Here is a 17,199-nt window from a genome sequence, read left to right as displayed (position 1 = left end):
GAGAGAGAAGGGAAAAGTTTTTGGTCTCTTTTTCCCGATTCCATTTTCGGAATGGAGTAGAGTAACAGCTGGTGCAGCCTTACTTGCCTTCTCCCCTGGAACATGAATGTGATGATTTGATATGGAATCTGAATAAGATCATGTAAATAAATCAGCAACTTCCTGAAGGTCTGAACTGCCATTCTCTGAGTTTTGTTCGACTGTGATGTACTATGTGTCATCGGTATAGCACCCATCAGCGCAACCCCGCGCATACTACACACATTCAATGTTAACTTGTGATTCTGTAGCCATAAGCTAATTTGTTCCAGGCCAGCTTCCACATTGTGGATGATCGTGGAGGATGTTCCGTCAAACAGCAAAACAGTGTCATCTGCATACATATTTATTTTGGAACCAAAAATATGTATGCTTTTTGGGAGAGAATTAATAAAAAAAAATTTGTCTAATACACATCCCCTTAAAGATACATGTATCTGCAAATTTTCACCCTGAGCCTGCTGCAATGTTTACTTTACGAAATACAGGGCTGTAAAGGACGTCATCATCCCATGAAGTAAATTTTTGTCTATCACAGATCTACATCTAGATACATGTATCTTTAAAGTTTCAACCTGATCAGACATGTCTTTCAGGAGATATAGCTCTTCAAAGAATGCAATATATGTACATGTATTAATGTCATGTGAATTGTCATCACAAGGTCAATGTTCATCTATAACATTTCTCTTTTCTAATTATCTGCGAAAATTAATCCAGATGGAATATGTGCATTTGTGCATTAAATGTCACATTATTTTCGTCCAACGATCTGGAAAGTTCAATCGCATATGGCCTCTGGGAGATATTGGGGCTTTAAACACTGCACCTTTAAATGTCACGTGACTTCTTACTTGATGAGATCATCATCACATGTGGTCAATTTTCATATATAACCCCTTCTTTTCTAGTTATCTGCATAGTTTCGACCCAATGGGACACGTACTTCAGGAGATATAGGGCTTTAAGAGTGCATATTTAATGTCACATGACTTGCCACCTGACGACATGATCATCACATGGGGGCAATTTTTGTCTATATTGCTGCCCTTTCTAATTATTTGCAAAGTTTCAACAAGATTGGATACGTACATGTACTTCAGGAGATATAGGGCTTTCAAGAGTGTGCATTTAAAGTCACATGACTTGGTACCAGATGACGTCATCATCACAAATTGTCCATTTTTGTCTTTGGTACATTCCTTTTGAAATATCCAAAAAGTTTCATCCTGATCAGGCATGTATTTCAGGAGATATAGGCCTCTGAATTTTGCAGCAAGAGTCTTGGTGATCCTGGTGAAGACCCTTGGGGTTCCTGCTTGTGTATCGGAACATGGAGATACGCTTCCCGTAGATCTATGGAGGTGGCCCAGCACGGGACTGGTAGGGAGTGTAGGACCACGCTCAAGGTCTCCATCTGAAACTGTCTTGGCTTGATGAACTTGTTGAGCAGTTTCAAGTTGATTATTGGTCGCCATTTTCCCAGTTCTTTCTTGGTTATCAAGATAAATGATGAGAGGAAGCTGGTGGGTGCACCGGCATGATGGCTCGTTTGCATAGTAATGCTGAAATCTCTTCCTCCAGAGCCAGGTGCTTGGACTTGTCGCGTGGATGTTTAATTTCAAATTTTTGCCATAGGGTTTGTTCACGTTTTTCTACTTAACACTAATGACTTTAATAGTCCTCAACTTCGACTGAGAATTACTACCAGAATGAAAGAGAAATCAGACAAAATTTTCCCTTTTGTTCGATTACAAATAAACTCAAGAGTCAAAATATCAAGTAATATTTCATAGTTTTTTGTCCAGTTTAAACGCAATTCACATGACATGAGTTAAAAGGAGCTGTTTTTCTGTATAGGGGTTTTTAGCACATTGACTTTGTACATGTTTTCCAGGCACCATTTTGCTAATTTAGCCAACTTCAATTATCATCAAAGTTACATGCAACATAGACCCTGATACAAAAATTGGACTTTTGAGCAGAAGAGGAAGAAGGAAGAAAAAAAAAGAAGAAAAAGAATGTCTCTTTCGCTAAGCTGCGAAAAAGCAGAAAATGAGACAAAAAGCATGTCTTTTTCGCTAAGTTGTGAAAAAGTAAAAAAGAAAATCAGAACAAAACGAAAGGCTTTTCCATAACTACGCAGAAAAGCCAACAAAAATTTAAAAAAAATCACAGCTGGACATAAATACGTCTGTTAGTAAAGGCGTTTAAAAAAAAAGAACATCATAGCGGCTGCTAATTGTGTGGGAGTTGATGAGCGAGTCAGGGCGCACTGCCGGGTGATCGAGAACTTTGTGAATGGGGTAATGGACTAGGAAATAATGCATATAGTATGTATTGGTAATCAGTGTAGGTTGCAGGCAGTAGACTTATTAATTTCATGATATGAATTCTCAGCACATAAAGACACACTAAATTAGATCTACAATGTGATTGAACAAAAAGCATGTAAAGGTGCTGCAGGAAGCTGCTATACATTGTATAATCCACATGTTCCCATAGAGTGCACCAAGAGAATGTATACATAAGTATTTATTTTTGGAGAGGCAGGGAAACCAGAGAGTAATGAACAACTCACACAAAGCCAAGACCAGGAATCAAACCCATGACCACAGTGGTGAGGAACCAAGAAATAGAAATATTTTTATAAATTTTCTAAAAACCCTTAAAATTGCAGCTTTGGGTTTAAATTAACTTGATTTTAAGTTTTTGTCTTGTAATTTAACCCATATTTTGATGCTTTTTAGTTTTAGCTAATGCATATTTGCATTTTCATGAGCAGAACTATGATGTCATCCAAGGCACTGAATCTCAATGTTACACTGATTTGTGCACAGAAAAAAAAAACACTGCTGCGGCAGTTTTTATTTTCTTTGGCAGTTTATTGCTGTGTAAGTATATGACAATAATCCAGCAAAAATCCTTCTCACAGAAATGTTCCCAGATAGCAAATTTGGGATTCACAATTTTAGCATGAAACCATGCAACCTGAACCATGCCTTCCTGGATTTACATGTACATCAAAGTAAAAGCGACCTAACTTGTCCAGAAATGCTTGGTCAAGTTTTAATGTTTGAAAAAGTGCACCGTTCAGTTAAAGAAACTCAAACAAGATGTCAAACAGTCTTCACATATGGCAAAAGAGTACAGAGATACATGTACACAAAAAGTGATTCTAAGAAAAATTAATTTCCCGGTTCCTTTAACTCACTAACCAACCATGCCATAAGGGAGATAACAAACTGGGGAATAAAACCAACCATCAGAGATTTTTAAAAAGGGGAGAGAGGGAAGCTATACCACACTTTATAGCCAGATGACATTGACGTCATTGTTGTCATGAGGCAAGGCACCATTTGTTCACTTTATATGCACAATATGCATAAGGCACTGACACAGGACAGTTGAAGATCTCAGTTCAGAACTGCATTTTCTTTTTCACATACATGTACTGTATATTGCAGCTTCTAACACAGCCTCCTTTAAAAAAAATCTCAACTCTGAAAAAAGATAAGTTTGCCTAAGGCATCTTAACTTATGCAAAACTGATGTTTGAGTTTTAATTTACGAATTGATGTTACCTGAGGCACTTCACTCTGGTCCCCGTTTGTCAGACTTAACTTGTCCTTGCTTTTCTGTGCAATGTACAAGTTCTCCTAAAGGGTGAAAAATCCAAAACATATTTAAATATATAACATAAGTACTCAAAGCCATCAATTACTGTAATAGAATACAAAATCTGTTTGGAAGTTGAATCCTACAAAAACAATTACATTAACATGTACAAATGTAGCTTTGAAAGGTGCCTCCTTCCCCATCCCCCCCTTTGAAATGTCAATAATCACACGTGTCCACAATCACACGTCTAAACATAAGTGTATGCCTCTTGTTGTCATATTTAATGGTAACAAGGAGAACAGCCACCCAAGGGTCTTTCTCATTTCCCCATCCCTATATCAGAGAGGGAAGTGTTGACTTTTAAATATAAAGTACATGTACAAACCGGCCTACACCCTGCAATTTTAATAATGAACAAGTACTATAACGCAAAATTCAGCAAAAATCCTGATTTTTTTATTCACAAATTTTGCCCTTTCACCACTTTTTGCAATTTTTTTCCTGTTCATGTTCACAGTCCACAGTAGTCCACAGTCCACCGTCAAATAATTTGCTTCTGCCTTCACCCGATTTACATGAGAGAAAAATGCAATAGCCGTTATTGGCATTAGAAGTCCAAAGAGTTGCTCGGCAAGAAAATTAAAATGTGTTCTGAAAATATTTGTTAACACCTGTGCATTGTATTTAAACAAAATGGATGGATAGGCCATCAAATTAACCTGACAATTGTGAAATTTGGAAATGACTTGCTTTGATAATTTGGGTTATTTCTTTTTCAACCAAGAGGCACATTAAACAGCCATATATGTTGGTGCACGGGCATGCTTGCAGTTCATCTTAACTTTTCAAGCTCAGTCAGAAAGTAAACATTTACAGCTCTTTTTAAAGGTTTCAATTACAAATTATTGAAAGAGCAACCCCAACGGTGGAACAAAATATGGAATCTGGCTGCAGTATGTTTACTTGGATTCCATTATAGACATCTATACCACATAAACCCAGATTCAGCAATATTTTTGGTTTAAAAAAAATCACTTTTAATACCCATTTCTGCCAAGCGCGATGGCTAGCTTTCGCGAAAGGAGTGTGTCATCACTGCTTCATTTACATCTCATGAAAACAGATTTTCCAGGATTTTGTCGTCGTAGCACCGTGGAAATGGTTCTCCAGCTGGTGCATGTATGCACCGAGCTGGTGCGGTCATGTCAGTGCACATAATTACATGTTGTATTGTAATGCATGTGTAGTTAGTTATACACCGTCCCATGTCCAAGGCACAGAGCCTTACCGAACCCATTGCCCACCCACTGGTTGACTGGGGCCACAACTGGTGAACGAGGCGGTGAAGGAGACCAAGATCATTTGATAAATACGGCTTGGCAAGTTCACAGAGAAGGACAGATGTTTTCAATGTTTTTGTTGTTATTTTATTTAAAAAAGTGTCAGGCTAGGTCGTGCAGCTCAGGCATGTGGGCCCTTGTATGAAAACACATCCATGCAACCAGGTTCTGCGAGGTCATGACGTTTTTAGGTTTCCACAGTGGTACGTATCAAAAAAGCATTTCTACGTGGCGCCACCAATGGTACAAACGTGGAAAGTTTTTGAAAAACCTGCAGCTCACATTATTACTATTTATTCAGAAGTCACAATGCCACTTACATATAACTTAATGCTTAGATAACGTGCGAGTATATTAAAATGTATTTCTCATTTTTTCCACCACCATTGGGGTTGCTCTTTAACAATCATTTCAAAATAATATTCTTCTCACCCCCAATTTTCTGAGGATTCAAATCCCAACTTTTGTAAAACAAAGTATCTTCTATGATTAAGAAAAAAAATCTAAATTATGACGTCTTACATCAACATTTTTGGCTCGGGCATAAAATCTATATTTAGTACATCCCATGCATGGCCATGTAAGGTTTCCAATGACAATTCATTTGGAAGTGGTTTAAAATTACCAAAAAATTTCCCTGAGCTTTCCCTGAGACTTTTGGGGAAACATGTTAGATTTTTGAATAGAAAACAAACGATTTTGAGATTATGACATCACCCCAAGTACTGAATGCGGGGCAGAAATAAAATTACATGTACAGATGTATTTCATTGTTCAGGGACAATTTTTATTGCTGGCTGGTGCTTTATCAACTGTTCAAGACAGACCTTGTGATAGGCTCTCAACAAATACGATTGGGAAAACTGTCTCAGATATTTATGAATATGATTTTGCGCATCCTGGGAAATTAAAGTTAAACATTAGAAAAACACTTAAACTTTATGTGTACACAAACTGATCTCGCGCTCAATGCTGCATCAAATAGGGCCTCTTACCATGTTCATAGATATACCAGACATTTAAACATTCTTTTGTAAATGAGCCTGTGGATACCCCTTAGATATGCTACATAGGTCTATTGTTACTAACCACAGCTGAGCCTACTCCCATGGTCTTCAAGCCTGGAAATGGATTGGGTACCTCATCATCCCCAGCCACTTCCTTTTGCTCTCGTCTCTCTGGAAGTGACGTACTGAGTTTTAGCTTGGCATGCTCTACCACAGGTGTGCCTGATGTGGACTTGCTCCTCCAAGTCCAGTCTAGCTTGGGCTTGGGAATAGTACGACCCACATTTAGTGCACTCTGGCTTGCACTCTTGGAACAGAATTCATAGCTGCTACTATCTTGAAGGTGGCTCAAGTTCTCCATGCTTTCCAACAGAGGGCGCTCTTCATTATAGGCAGGGAAAGTGTTCATATCATTGATCAATGCATCCAGGTCGACATCATCTATAAGAAGATATTAAGACGCAATTTCAACTGAAATGCCAAAAACCATACTCAATATTTGGTAATTCGGGACTTTTGAATTAAGTTGTTGAAAAGGTAATATGTGACCTGTCACGACAAAATGAGAATAAAGTTGCTTCCCACTCTTTTCTATTCTGAGTGTTCCAAGTTATACTGAAGTGGAGGTCAATTTTGGGGTTTTGGTAATATTTGGAAAGAGTAGCCTGTATCCTATTTAATTCTAAGTATTTTGCAGAATCACATATTTAAAAATGTCATTTTCTCAGCAGACGATAGCATTATTCGTGCCTGGTCAGAAATGTTGAAACAACGTTGAGAACAAAGATGCAAAACTGCCAGAATAGTGCCACATCATCACCTTACACTTTTACCCCAAGTGTTCCATGTGAATGCCATTGGAAAGCTCTCTTTATGCTGAATTAAAAATACCAATATCTCAGTTTTTGAAAATTCTGACTTTCACCTCGTTTTTGTAGTGACGGGGGTGGTGACAGGTCAAATATTGACTCTACATTAATCAGCAACTAGATCTAAAGGCAAACCACAGTTAAATATAAAATTTGAGGTTCGTGTACTGTAACTGCTATTTTGGATTTCAAAAGGGCCACTAACTCAGACCTGATTTGCAAACAACTTTGGGCCTGAATATAATATGAAGTCCATTTTGGTGGCAAACCCTGTTTCTGACACCATTGCATGGAATCTGAATGTAACACATTATAAACATACATGTCATATTCCTAGTGGAAACCACTAATATTTAAAAATGAACATTGGACTTGAATGCCACGGACACTTCATTTGGGTGGATAACCTGGGTCTTTGATTTTAACAAATACAAATCATACAGGTTTAAAGCAGTTTCCGATGACATACTCTTATCAGATGGTGGCTTCCATTTTGCATTTCAGAATGTTGGACCTGAGCATCACACTATTGGATGGTAAATACCATGTTTTTGATTCGAAGAGAACTGTGTATACATGTAACTTCTTATCACCATGGTTGTCATCTACCACCTAAATAAAGTCATTTTGGTGGCAAACCCTTTTTTCTGGTATCATATCAGTATCATAACATACTTTTCATAAAAGATACTTGCCGCCTTGACAATTACAAAATGGTCGCAAATTCAGCCTTACTTACCTCATAATTTTGGATCCGAAAGCAATGTGCATATAAGGTTAGCAATGAAAAAATTATTAAAAACACATTCAAGGTGTTGCTATAACAAATGGAATTACGTACATTACAAAATAAGTGCCATTTTAAACATATATGTAAGTTTGATTTCCTTAAGCCTTGTGAGTCCAAATATTACACTTTGTGACATTGATTGTGTTTCCACCATCCATTTTCCCATAAATCTTTCATTTAGGGAGTACAAATTATATAAATATAAAAACTCAACTACAGGATTTGCCTACAAAAGGGGCTGTATACCAACACATACAGCAAATTTGGTATAAATAAAAGTAGTTTTGACAGATATAATTATCTGTCAGAACTACTTTCATATTAATGTGCTAAAAGTCAGATTTCCCTTTATTGGTATCAAAAATGAGGGTTTCTCACCAAATTACACTTCATATGGCATTCAGAACTGTTCAGATCCAAACCTGTGTTTATTTACTGTATCTAAAATGATAACATTTTGAAATATCCCAGACCAGTCGCCTTGCTATTGTGATACTTCTTTACTAAAAGCTTGAACACAGCACCTGAGTGAATCTCCATAATCCAATTGGTTGGTCATCAGTCATGCATCATTGAATTATTCATTCCGTCACAGAACACTATACTACTTTTGCACAAAGCAGGTATGATTGCAGCTCATCACACAGGCAAAGCATAATGTAATCATTTTTACTGCGGACTTTGCCCTAACACTGACTACTGTATATTAAAAACACTCTGTTCCCAGTGCTTACTCAGGTGGTGTTGATGGTTACGGTGCACCATATGTGCCATCTCCCTTTTTTTCTGTAAAGTTTGACGTCACACGTTACAAAACAAGGGCAGAAACAAGAATAATGTATGCTAACTATACTTGAAAGTCACTGTAGTGTTCTAGTATACTAAATCTAGCCTAAAATAAATTGAGTATGAATCAATCACTTATTTAATGATACTGAAGCATGCAAAAAAATTTTTTTTATATTTAAGAAAACCTACAGACTGTGGAAGCTATGGAAGCTGTATTTTTACTCATCACATTTACGATTGCCACCGTTTTCGAACGAGCACAGCTATATTTTTCATCTATGTTTGAATGGGGAAACATTTGCCAAAATAGAGGGCTGACGTGGTGGGATGAGACTATCGGTAAATTGTGCTCAAATAAACATGCCGCAATGTACCTCTCTCCTCTGACACTGTTTTCATCATCATCCACTGATCACAAGTATTCACCAATGCCTCATGTGGCCAATCCTTTGGCAATGGTGTTTGTCTGAACCAATGTGTCAGAATATATTGGAATATATCACAACTATTACTGATGAAAGCAGGAAAGAAAAGAGAGAAAGGAGAAAAGCAGAAAAACGGTGGGTCCAAACAAAGTTGCCTTGTGATCATGAAAGGTATAAACTGGCTCGTAACAAAACAATCTTTGTGATGAACAATGCTCGCTGCATGTATTATTCAAACATAATACACGATAATGGCAATGATCAAAAGAAATTGTTTAATGTTACAAAATAGTTGTTGAACATGTCAAAACAGCATTTTGACTTGCCTTCTAACTTGGTCAAATTTAATTTTTTTGATGACCTTGGCAAGTTTTTAAGACAAAATTGTCAATATTCATGCAACTATTGAATTGACTCCAGTTGACAAGGACACATATGCAGCTACACAAGGGGGGTTCAATACTGAGAGCCTACACAGAATTCAAACCATTGTCTGAATGTGATGTAAAAAAGCTTGATTTAAAATCAAGCAAAAAATCATGTCTTCCCTATCCTGTTCCAACAAGGCTTGTTTTAGAGTGCACAGACACCCTGATACCTGTTCTCACAAAAATGATTTGCCTCTAGATAATGGTGAGTTTTCATCCAACTGGAAAGTGGCTGCAGTTCGTCCTCTGCTCAAGAAACCAGGACTTGAGCTGAACTTTGTTAATTTCAGGCCCGTCAGCAATGTACAGTACATTTCTAAACTTGTTGAAAGTGCTGCTGCAGAACAAATCTCTCAACACCTTTATTCTAATCTGTTGCTACCTGCCACTCAGTCTGCATACAGACGCTTTTATAGCACGGAAACTGCACTGCTGAGAATCAAGAGTGATCTCCTCATGGCTATGGACCAGCAAAAGGTGAATTTGCTAGTCCTTTTAGATTTAAGTGCCGCTTTTGACACTCTCGATCATAACATTTTATTGCATACACTGCAAACCCACTTTGGTATGGGCGGAACTGTCCTACACCGGATTGAGTCTTATCTTAGTGGCAGACAGCAACAAACAGTCATAGGTGACGTAATTTCCAGAAAATTTGGTATTTCATCTGGTGTCCCACAGGGTTCCTGGTTGGGTCCTCTTCTTTTTACTCTTACACAAGTAACCTGATACACATGATTAAGAGACACTATTCCTCAACTCTCTTGTCACTGTTATGCCGATGACACACAACTTTACATTTCCTTCAACCCGGCTACTGATCAACAGACCCTAGGTCTATCCACACTACAACAATGTATTGTTCACATTCACTCATGGATGCTTAGTAACGAACTGATGCTCAGTGATAATATAACAGAGTTTTAGCTGGTTGAAACACCCAAGCAGCTTGCTGAGATAAACATTGACAGCATAACAGTTGGAACTGCTGAAGTTCAGCCATCCACAGCTATGAAAAACCTGGGTGTGCAGTTTGATTCCCACCTTAATATGGATCGACACATAACTAATATCTGTAGGGGTGCATTTTACCATCTGTATAACCTACGTCACATTCGGAAATACTTAAGCCAGACTTGTGCTGAAACCTTGGTTCGAGCATTCATTAAGTGTTGTTAAGGTTGACTATTGTAATTGTTTATTATATGGACTTTCCGATTCTCAGATATCAAAGCTACAAAAGGTGCAGAATGCTTGTGCCAGACTTGTGTGTAACTCTGCTAAATACTGCCACATTTCCCCTTTGTTGGTTAAATTACATTGGTTGCCTATTCAACAGAGAACTGCATTTGAAACACTTTTGATAACATTTAAGGCTTTGCATGGCTTTGCACCAGTCACATAGGTACAGTCTTCATAGCTCACAGGACAGGTTGATCTTTAGTGATCCCTATCTTAGAACTAAGGCAGCTATTGGAGACCGTGCATATATTTGTGCTGCTCCTAGGCTTTGGAACAAACTGCCCTTTCATGTAAGAAATGCTAAATCTGTCGACACATTCAAGATTGTTCTGAAACCTCATCTCTTTCATGAAGCTTTTTCCAACACCTGATTTTCATCTCTGCTAGTGATGTGTATTGTTATGCACAGTTGAGTATATTTGTATAGTATCTGCGCAATATAAATGTTCCTTATTACTATCATTAACTACATAAACACAAAATGCAAAAGATTTCTCCTTTCCGTATGTAAGGCCACTCTTTGCTGTATTCCTCTCTGTACCTCTGCAGATGTTTCTTAACATTTGTCATGTTTTTATGCCCATTTTGGACCACACGATGAGTCTGCCTCTGTGACTAGCCTTGTTCCCATGGGTGCAATTTCGAATGTGTGTGTATTTGTATGGCTGCACACCGCCACGGACTGTTCCTTTTATGATAATGCACTCACACATAACTTTCAGTTAAAAAAGTGGAGACACATTCACAACAAATTATTTTCATGCTAACTTTTATTACAACTCAGACTGTGGCAACTAAACAAGACAGGTACATGTAAGTTAAAATAGCACACAAAAATTGACAATCCAGGAGATTTCTAACATGTGCCGAGAGGCAGAAGAACAACTGATTTTCTGGGAGTCTTCTGCAAAATCCAGGAGAATTGGCAGCTCTGTTGATGATGCCAAGGTGTTAGGCATGAATTTGTGCCATCATGTCTGGTCTCATGGTCGGTGGGATGAAGATATGCATTCCTCAGTAGATAATGCCATCAGCTGCAGATAGTTCATATCCAGAGCTCCAATATTCATGGATGGTGAAAGGGACTTTGTGCTTCGTGTCTGGCCATCCCTTTAATATCTTGGCGTGAAGCTCATTAAGTTCTTCAGTGGTTTGTGTCTGGAACTGGGAGTAGCATGCTGGTAACATGGCAATGAAGTTGGTCATGGTTGCTATGGGCTTTACAGTATGTCTGGCTCGGAGTCAGGTAAGTTTGCTTGGCTTAGTGTGTCACCAACAGGTTTTTCTGTACTTATTTGTATTTCATCGTTAGGTCTTACAGTTGGAATTTCATTAGCATGTAACCTCATAGGTGCCGAGAGGAGTTTGCTGTATATGGCCTGTAATGGTTGTGGTCAGTTTCCATCATCACCGGTTTGCCGAATATTTGGTGGTGGAACTTCAAACAGCTGTGAATGTTGGCTAGCATCTTCTCAATTTAAACATAGCACATTTCAGTTTCAGTCAAAGCTCTGGATGTGTATGCAATAGGTCTGTCACCTTGAAGTAGAACACCTCCGAGGACAAAGCTGCTAGCATCACACTGTATGGCTATGTCTTTCTGCACGTCATTGTAGGTGAGGACTTGTGTGCTGCTGCACAGCTGTCATAACTGAGTGAGGCTCTTTTCCTGAGATTTATCCCAATGGAACTCGACTTCCTCCCTTGTGAGCTCTTGTAGTGGAGTGTCAATTCCACTCCAACTCTTTAACTTTGGTGATGTGACCGTCTTGTTCATCTCTTCAAGCGTTTTGATGATTCTGAAATCAGTGCCAGAGGTTGTTTCCTTGAGGAATGAACAACTGGTTTGACTCTGGGGTCAATCTTGAAAGAATACATCCCGGGGAGTGTGCCTGTTGTCTTCTATTGCTCTGGATAGCAATCTATGTTGTAGATTTGCTGTATGAGACTCAGCTGTTGACTGGTTGCTCCGGAAAGAAGTGGTAGCCTCTGACTGGCCTGGACAACACAGAACAGAACGGGAATGGACGTGTCCTTGTACTCAACTGTCAGGGTCATGCATCCTTCTATCTGCAAGGGATGGTTGGAGAATGACTCAAAATTCTGCTGTCGGCTGCAGCTGCTGGTTAGGGCATATGGCTCTGAAAATGTGGTACGGCAATATGCTCTGAACAGCTGCTGTGTTTATTTGCACACGAAGGGCTGAGCAGCTACACTTACCACTCACTACTCGTGTGGTCTCCCACTGAACTGATAAGGTGTGCAACGTCTTCATCAGACGGGGTACTATTCTCAGATGTGTATTCCTCCTCAACTTAGTTAGTCCAATGGCGCTGATAGCAAACAGCTGCAGAGTGATGCACAGTAGACTCTCGTTAATATGAGGGCCTTGGGACTTACAAAATTAGCTTGTATTATCCGGACCTCGTCTTATGCGAAAACTGCCATCCTGTTCGACATATGTATCACCAATCGACCGTATGCATAACTTCGGTTTAAAGGCACATAGTATCGTTTTGTTACATGAATTTGGTTTTAAAAAGTTTGTTTATGAAAGTGAGATACAGTTTAATGCGTAATGACTTGTAATAAAGAATACTTATAAAATGTAATAACGGAGGAAGCGGAATTTCCACCAGTCATGTCGATTCGGAGCGACACGTCCCCGGCCCCGCACGCCGTGATGAGATCCACATGCACGCACTTAACATAAGTACATTAACATTTTAGTTGGTAATCAACACCAGAGCTGCACTTGTTGCACATAAAAATGGGAGGAAACCAGCTATTGGTGTGGACAGCAGAGGGCGAATATCGGATCTTACTTTTTACACTTCACTTACACACGTTTTTCTTCCAAACTTGTGGTTATCTTCTAGAATACAGGGCACTGCATAATACTGCATCACGTAGCATGTGGTCTTTGTCAATACAACTGCAGTCCTCGACCAATATTTGCAGATCGGTCAGGAAAGTGGAAAACGTTCACCTTCTCTCTAGTCACAACAGTGAAAGTTAACTGCAACGTGGATCTGGTTCTTTCTTTGTGCTACATAGGCCTCATATTTAGCATAACACTGCCGAGTATGTCATTTTTGGCTGGGGTGTTGCCACCTCCGAGAGCTCAAGTGAAGGTTTCATAAATTTCTCACCCAGTTTCACTGATATGTCCTCAAAAAGTTCACCTTTTCCACCTCTGACTTTGCATTCAGGGGTCCCTTGGAATTCGGGTCATCTCATACTGGAGTCAACCGCACCCGAGTCAACTTGTGTCTGGGTCAACTCGTACCTGTGTAATCTCACACCTGAGTCAAGTCATAACCTCTCCCATCTTTATAGTATTTGCCATTGAAATTTCATGTCAAATTTGCTAACAAAATATTGTTTGCATTTGTCCAAAAACAGAGATCCAAAGAACCAATAACACGATTAACAGCACGGCAAGCAAGACAAAATCAACATTAAATTGAGAGCACTGATTTTTAAATAAAATAAACTTGTTATGGAAGCTTCAGTGAGAGTGTAATAAATAATATTGTAATGCAATAGCAATTTGCTGAGTGGTCGCTGGGTGTTGCCACAGTAGGGGACAGGTACCCATACGTCAGCCAGGGCTGACATGCCGCGCTAGATGTTGGCGCCATGCTGGCAGCCTGCACTTTACAAGTGTGATCATGCGCCAAGTTTGTCAGTTCCTTCTCATTCAGTGCCACAGCAGTTCCAGCGCTGTACCAGTTTGCAGTGCAGCTCTCGTCTGCTCTCACCTTGGAGAAGTACTCGGCTGTGTCCGTAAGTAAGACACTTCCCGGGGCACCCTAAGTCTGTAGTTACAGTTAGTACAGTTCATCTGGGGACGAGTTTATATGGGGGAACTCCATCCAGGGGGCGGTAGGCTTATGGGGAATTTGGTGGATGTAAAACAAGTTGTGCCCGTAGATCAAAACCTGTCTAGGGGATTGCCAGGGCCAGTGGAGGTCGTATCACTTGTAGCGCCTTGAGAGGTTCGAGTTCAATAAAGTCACAGTCAACTTCGGCAGACGTGTCAATTTGTGTCTGTGGTGCCCCTGTGTCCCAATCTGTCCCCTACCTCAGTGCGCCCATGTGTTGCTCTCCTGCTGCACCTGGTGGTAGAATGCCCCAAAACGGCCCTGCTCCCTTAGCCACCTCAGATTAGACCACTCGCTGACGTCGGCCGAGGACGACCTGGGGATTGTGTTGGCACGACCGCCACAATATCTTATCTTTTTTGGATTTTGTTGTCATTTTGTTTTACTAAAGAGACTTTTTTTTCATGGTTTGCCTACTTAATACACGATATCTCTTTTCTTTTCAAGCGTTTGTCTCTGACAAGAGCCAATTGAGACATATCATTTTTTTTTATTTAATGAGTGGGGATCTTTTCTTTGCCAACTTAATACAAAAATCTTTTCTGAATATGTGTGGCACTGAGAAGAGCGGATTGGGTTTTTAAATTACTGGCCTGGTGAGGTATTGCACACTGATAGCAAGGCAGAGGTTTTCAGCTTTCCCATTTGGCAGTGGTACCATAGTCTGAAAATCTTGTCCAGCATACCCTGTACTTGTCATCTCTGGCATCGCTGAAGCTTGGACTCTCTGATGAGCTTTACGTTGATGTAGACCAGCGTTGCTTCTTGATGGAGTAGCTTGATGACTGCATTGCTTGGTTGGAATTCTTTCCAGTTGTTGTGGCTGTCTGCTATGGGGCAAATTGCTTGCTAGGAAAAGGATACTACTTTGGTCAGGCAATAAGGCTGTGGTTACTGTTATCATCAAACAGTAATCAAATTGCGAAAAAATCATGAAACTGGCCCATTTCTTCATCCTGCAATGCTTCAAACACAATGTCAGCATCAGGGCTAAACACATTCTGGGTATCTATAATGTCTGTAATGCGTTCTCCTGATTTCAGGGAGTTGTGCCCTCAGCAGCGAAAATGGGCTGGAATTCACGCCATTTCTTAGGAAGTTATAAATGCAGAAACCCTTCAACTCCTGGGGGTTCCTTTGCTAGAGGTACTCGGGAAACTTATAGCAAGGGTGTGGATCAGTTCATCCACTTCCGGCGTCACGCTGGATCCCCATCTCTGGCCGGCTCCAAGTGGCCACATACATGTGGCTGCATTAATTGCCCATCTCTCCCTCTCTACAATTGGTATGTACATACCTACTATTACTGCTTACATGCACAAACTTAACAATTGGCCTGACCCCACAGACAATTTTTTCATTTGAAAAATGAGGGAGGGTTGCTGCCACCAAGACCGCTACTGCGACACAAGATACCCCATCACACCCGAGCTTCTTGCGTGAATATGCAACACAGGGCGTAGGCTGGTTTGGCTCAGGAGGAGGGGGTACAGCATCTACCCCCCACCCCCAGCCTATGCCCTTGCAACATACTGCACATTATTGCCTAATCCGACATCAAGGCGGCAATGTTCTGTGCTGTATTTTCACTTTCATTTTTTTGGTTTTTCTGTGCTGGTGAAGTTGAAGCCCCTAGCAAGTCCAGCGGACGTGGCCTGATCTTCAATTTTTGTGATATCTGGTTTGAGGGTGGGGACCATTTTATACTGGTCACGAGACTAAGGTACTCCAATACTGACGAAAGGGATAATGTGTAGGCATCTCAGCTCTCCCACATGCACTGTGGCCCTGGTCTCTAATTACATTTGCTTCCATCCCCTGCTTCCAGGCCTGCCTTTCATCCCCTTTAACTACATTCCAATTCAGACAAATGCTGCGCAAATCCTCGGAGAGGCTAGGGCTGCCCCTCAGGGCTTCACTCCTCACAGCTTCCATATTGGGCTGGGACCTGTGCCACCCTAAATGGGACCCTAATCCCAAGGATCCAGATATTGGGCCGCTGGACCTCCCCGGCAGTGAATTTATACATTATGCAAGATAAACTCCTCCCTTCCTCTGCATGCACAGCCCAGCTGTAAGCTCCCTAGTAATTGGTGTTCCACCTACATGTACGTTTTGCCTACAAACCCTGGCTTTGTATTCTCATTTCTTACTCTGTCCTTGTTTATGCTTTATTCTGCAGGCCCCCTAATTCCTAGGTGATTGGCGACACTGCTGTCATCTGCGCTGGGAGTATGCTTTGCAGATCCTGCATCTGTTCTCCTCACCTGGCGAGGCATGCAGGGATTTAAGACCTTATCAAGGATCCCCTCTGTCAGCGCAGAGCTTAAACAGTTTCAGGTCTCTAATACCATTGTCATCCACGTTGGGAGTACTGATTTATTTTCCATTCCTGTTATTGTAGATCCGAGGGCGGTTGGAGGAGGGATCACAGGTCTGTGCTATATGTTGCCCCACCATTGTATGGTCTGGTATTTTACATCATCTCTTTTGTTTCGGGAAATACATGTAGGCTTTATACACGAAGCTGGGGAGCCCGAAGCCGGAAAAAATAGCTGGGCCTTGTAACAAAAGACTGTACTTGGAACAAAAGACTGAGCTGCTGGGAATTGCCAACATTTCTTCAGTTGTCAGTAGCGGAGGAAATCCATCATCGTTTTGAAAGATTACACCACTGTTTGTGGCATTCAGCGTGAGCGGATTACCACTGGGGACAAAAGTGCGCCAGCGCTCCAGTGATGCCCTATTAAAAAGACGTCAGC

At 40.5% G+C, this 17,199-nt stretch overlaps 1 protein-coding gene and 1 pseudogene across 12 annotated transcripts in view; one reads left to right on the top strand and one right to left on the bottom strand.

Moving 5' to 3' along the window:
- The window catches only part of LOC110982488 (growth factor receptor-bound protein 14-like), a 185,968-nt gene that overhangs the window by 134,367 nt on the left and 34,402 nt on the right, over positions 1–17,199 (bottom strand). For 10 of the 12 annotated variants that reach the window (XR_015428220.1, XR_015428223.1, XR_015428221.1 and 7 more), the window contains exons 3-4: positions 6,090–6,448; positions 3,624–3,698 (exon numbers count right to left, since the gene is read on the bottom strand). Coding sequence is in view for 8 of the 12 variants with exons in the window: in XM_087148303.1 (XP_087004429.1) it covers positions 3,624–3,698; positions 6,090–6,448 (434 nt within the window). In the remaining 4 variants the exon portion in view is untranslated. The remainder of the gene's footprint in view (positions 1–3,623; positions 3,699–6,089; positions 6,449–17,199) is intronic. The other 2 variants (XM_087148304.1, XM_087148300.1) reach the window with 1 other exon arrangement.
- Positions 11,737–16,854, top strand: LOC147796317 (uncharacterized; annotated as a pseudogene).

This window comes from Acanthaster planci, linkage group LG17, assembly GCF_054643075.1.
Source record: "Acanthaster planci isolate LZ-2023a linkage group LG17, COTS_SCS, whole genome shotgun sequence".
Classification (NCBI taxonomy): domain Eukaryota; kingdom Metazoa; phylum Echinodermata; class Asteroidea; order Valvatida; family Acanthasteridae; genus Acanthaster; species Acanthaster planci.
Note: the sequence above shows the minus strand (reverse complement) of the source record. Positions and strands in the feature narration are given on the sequence as shown.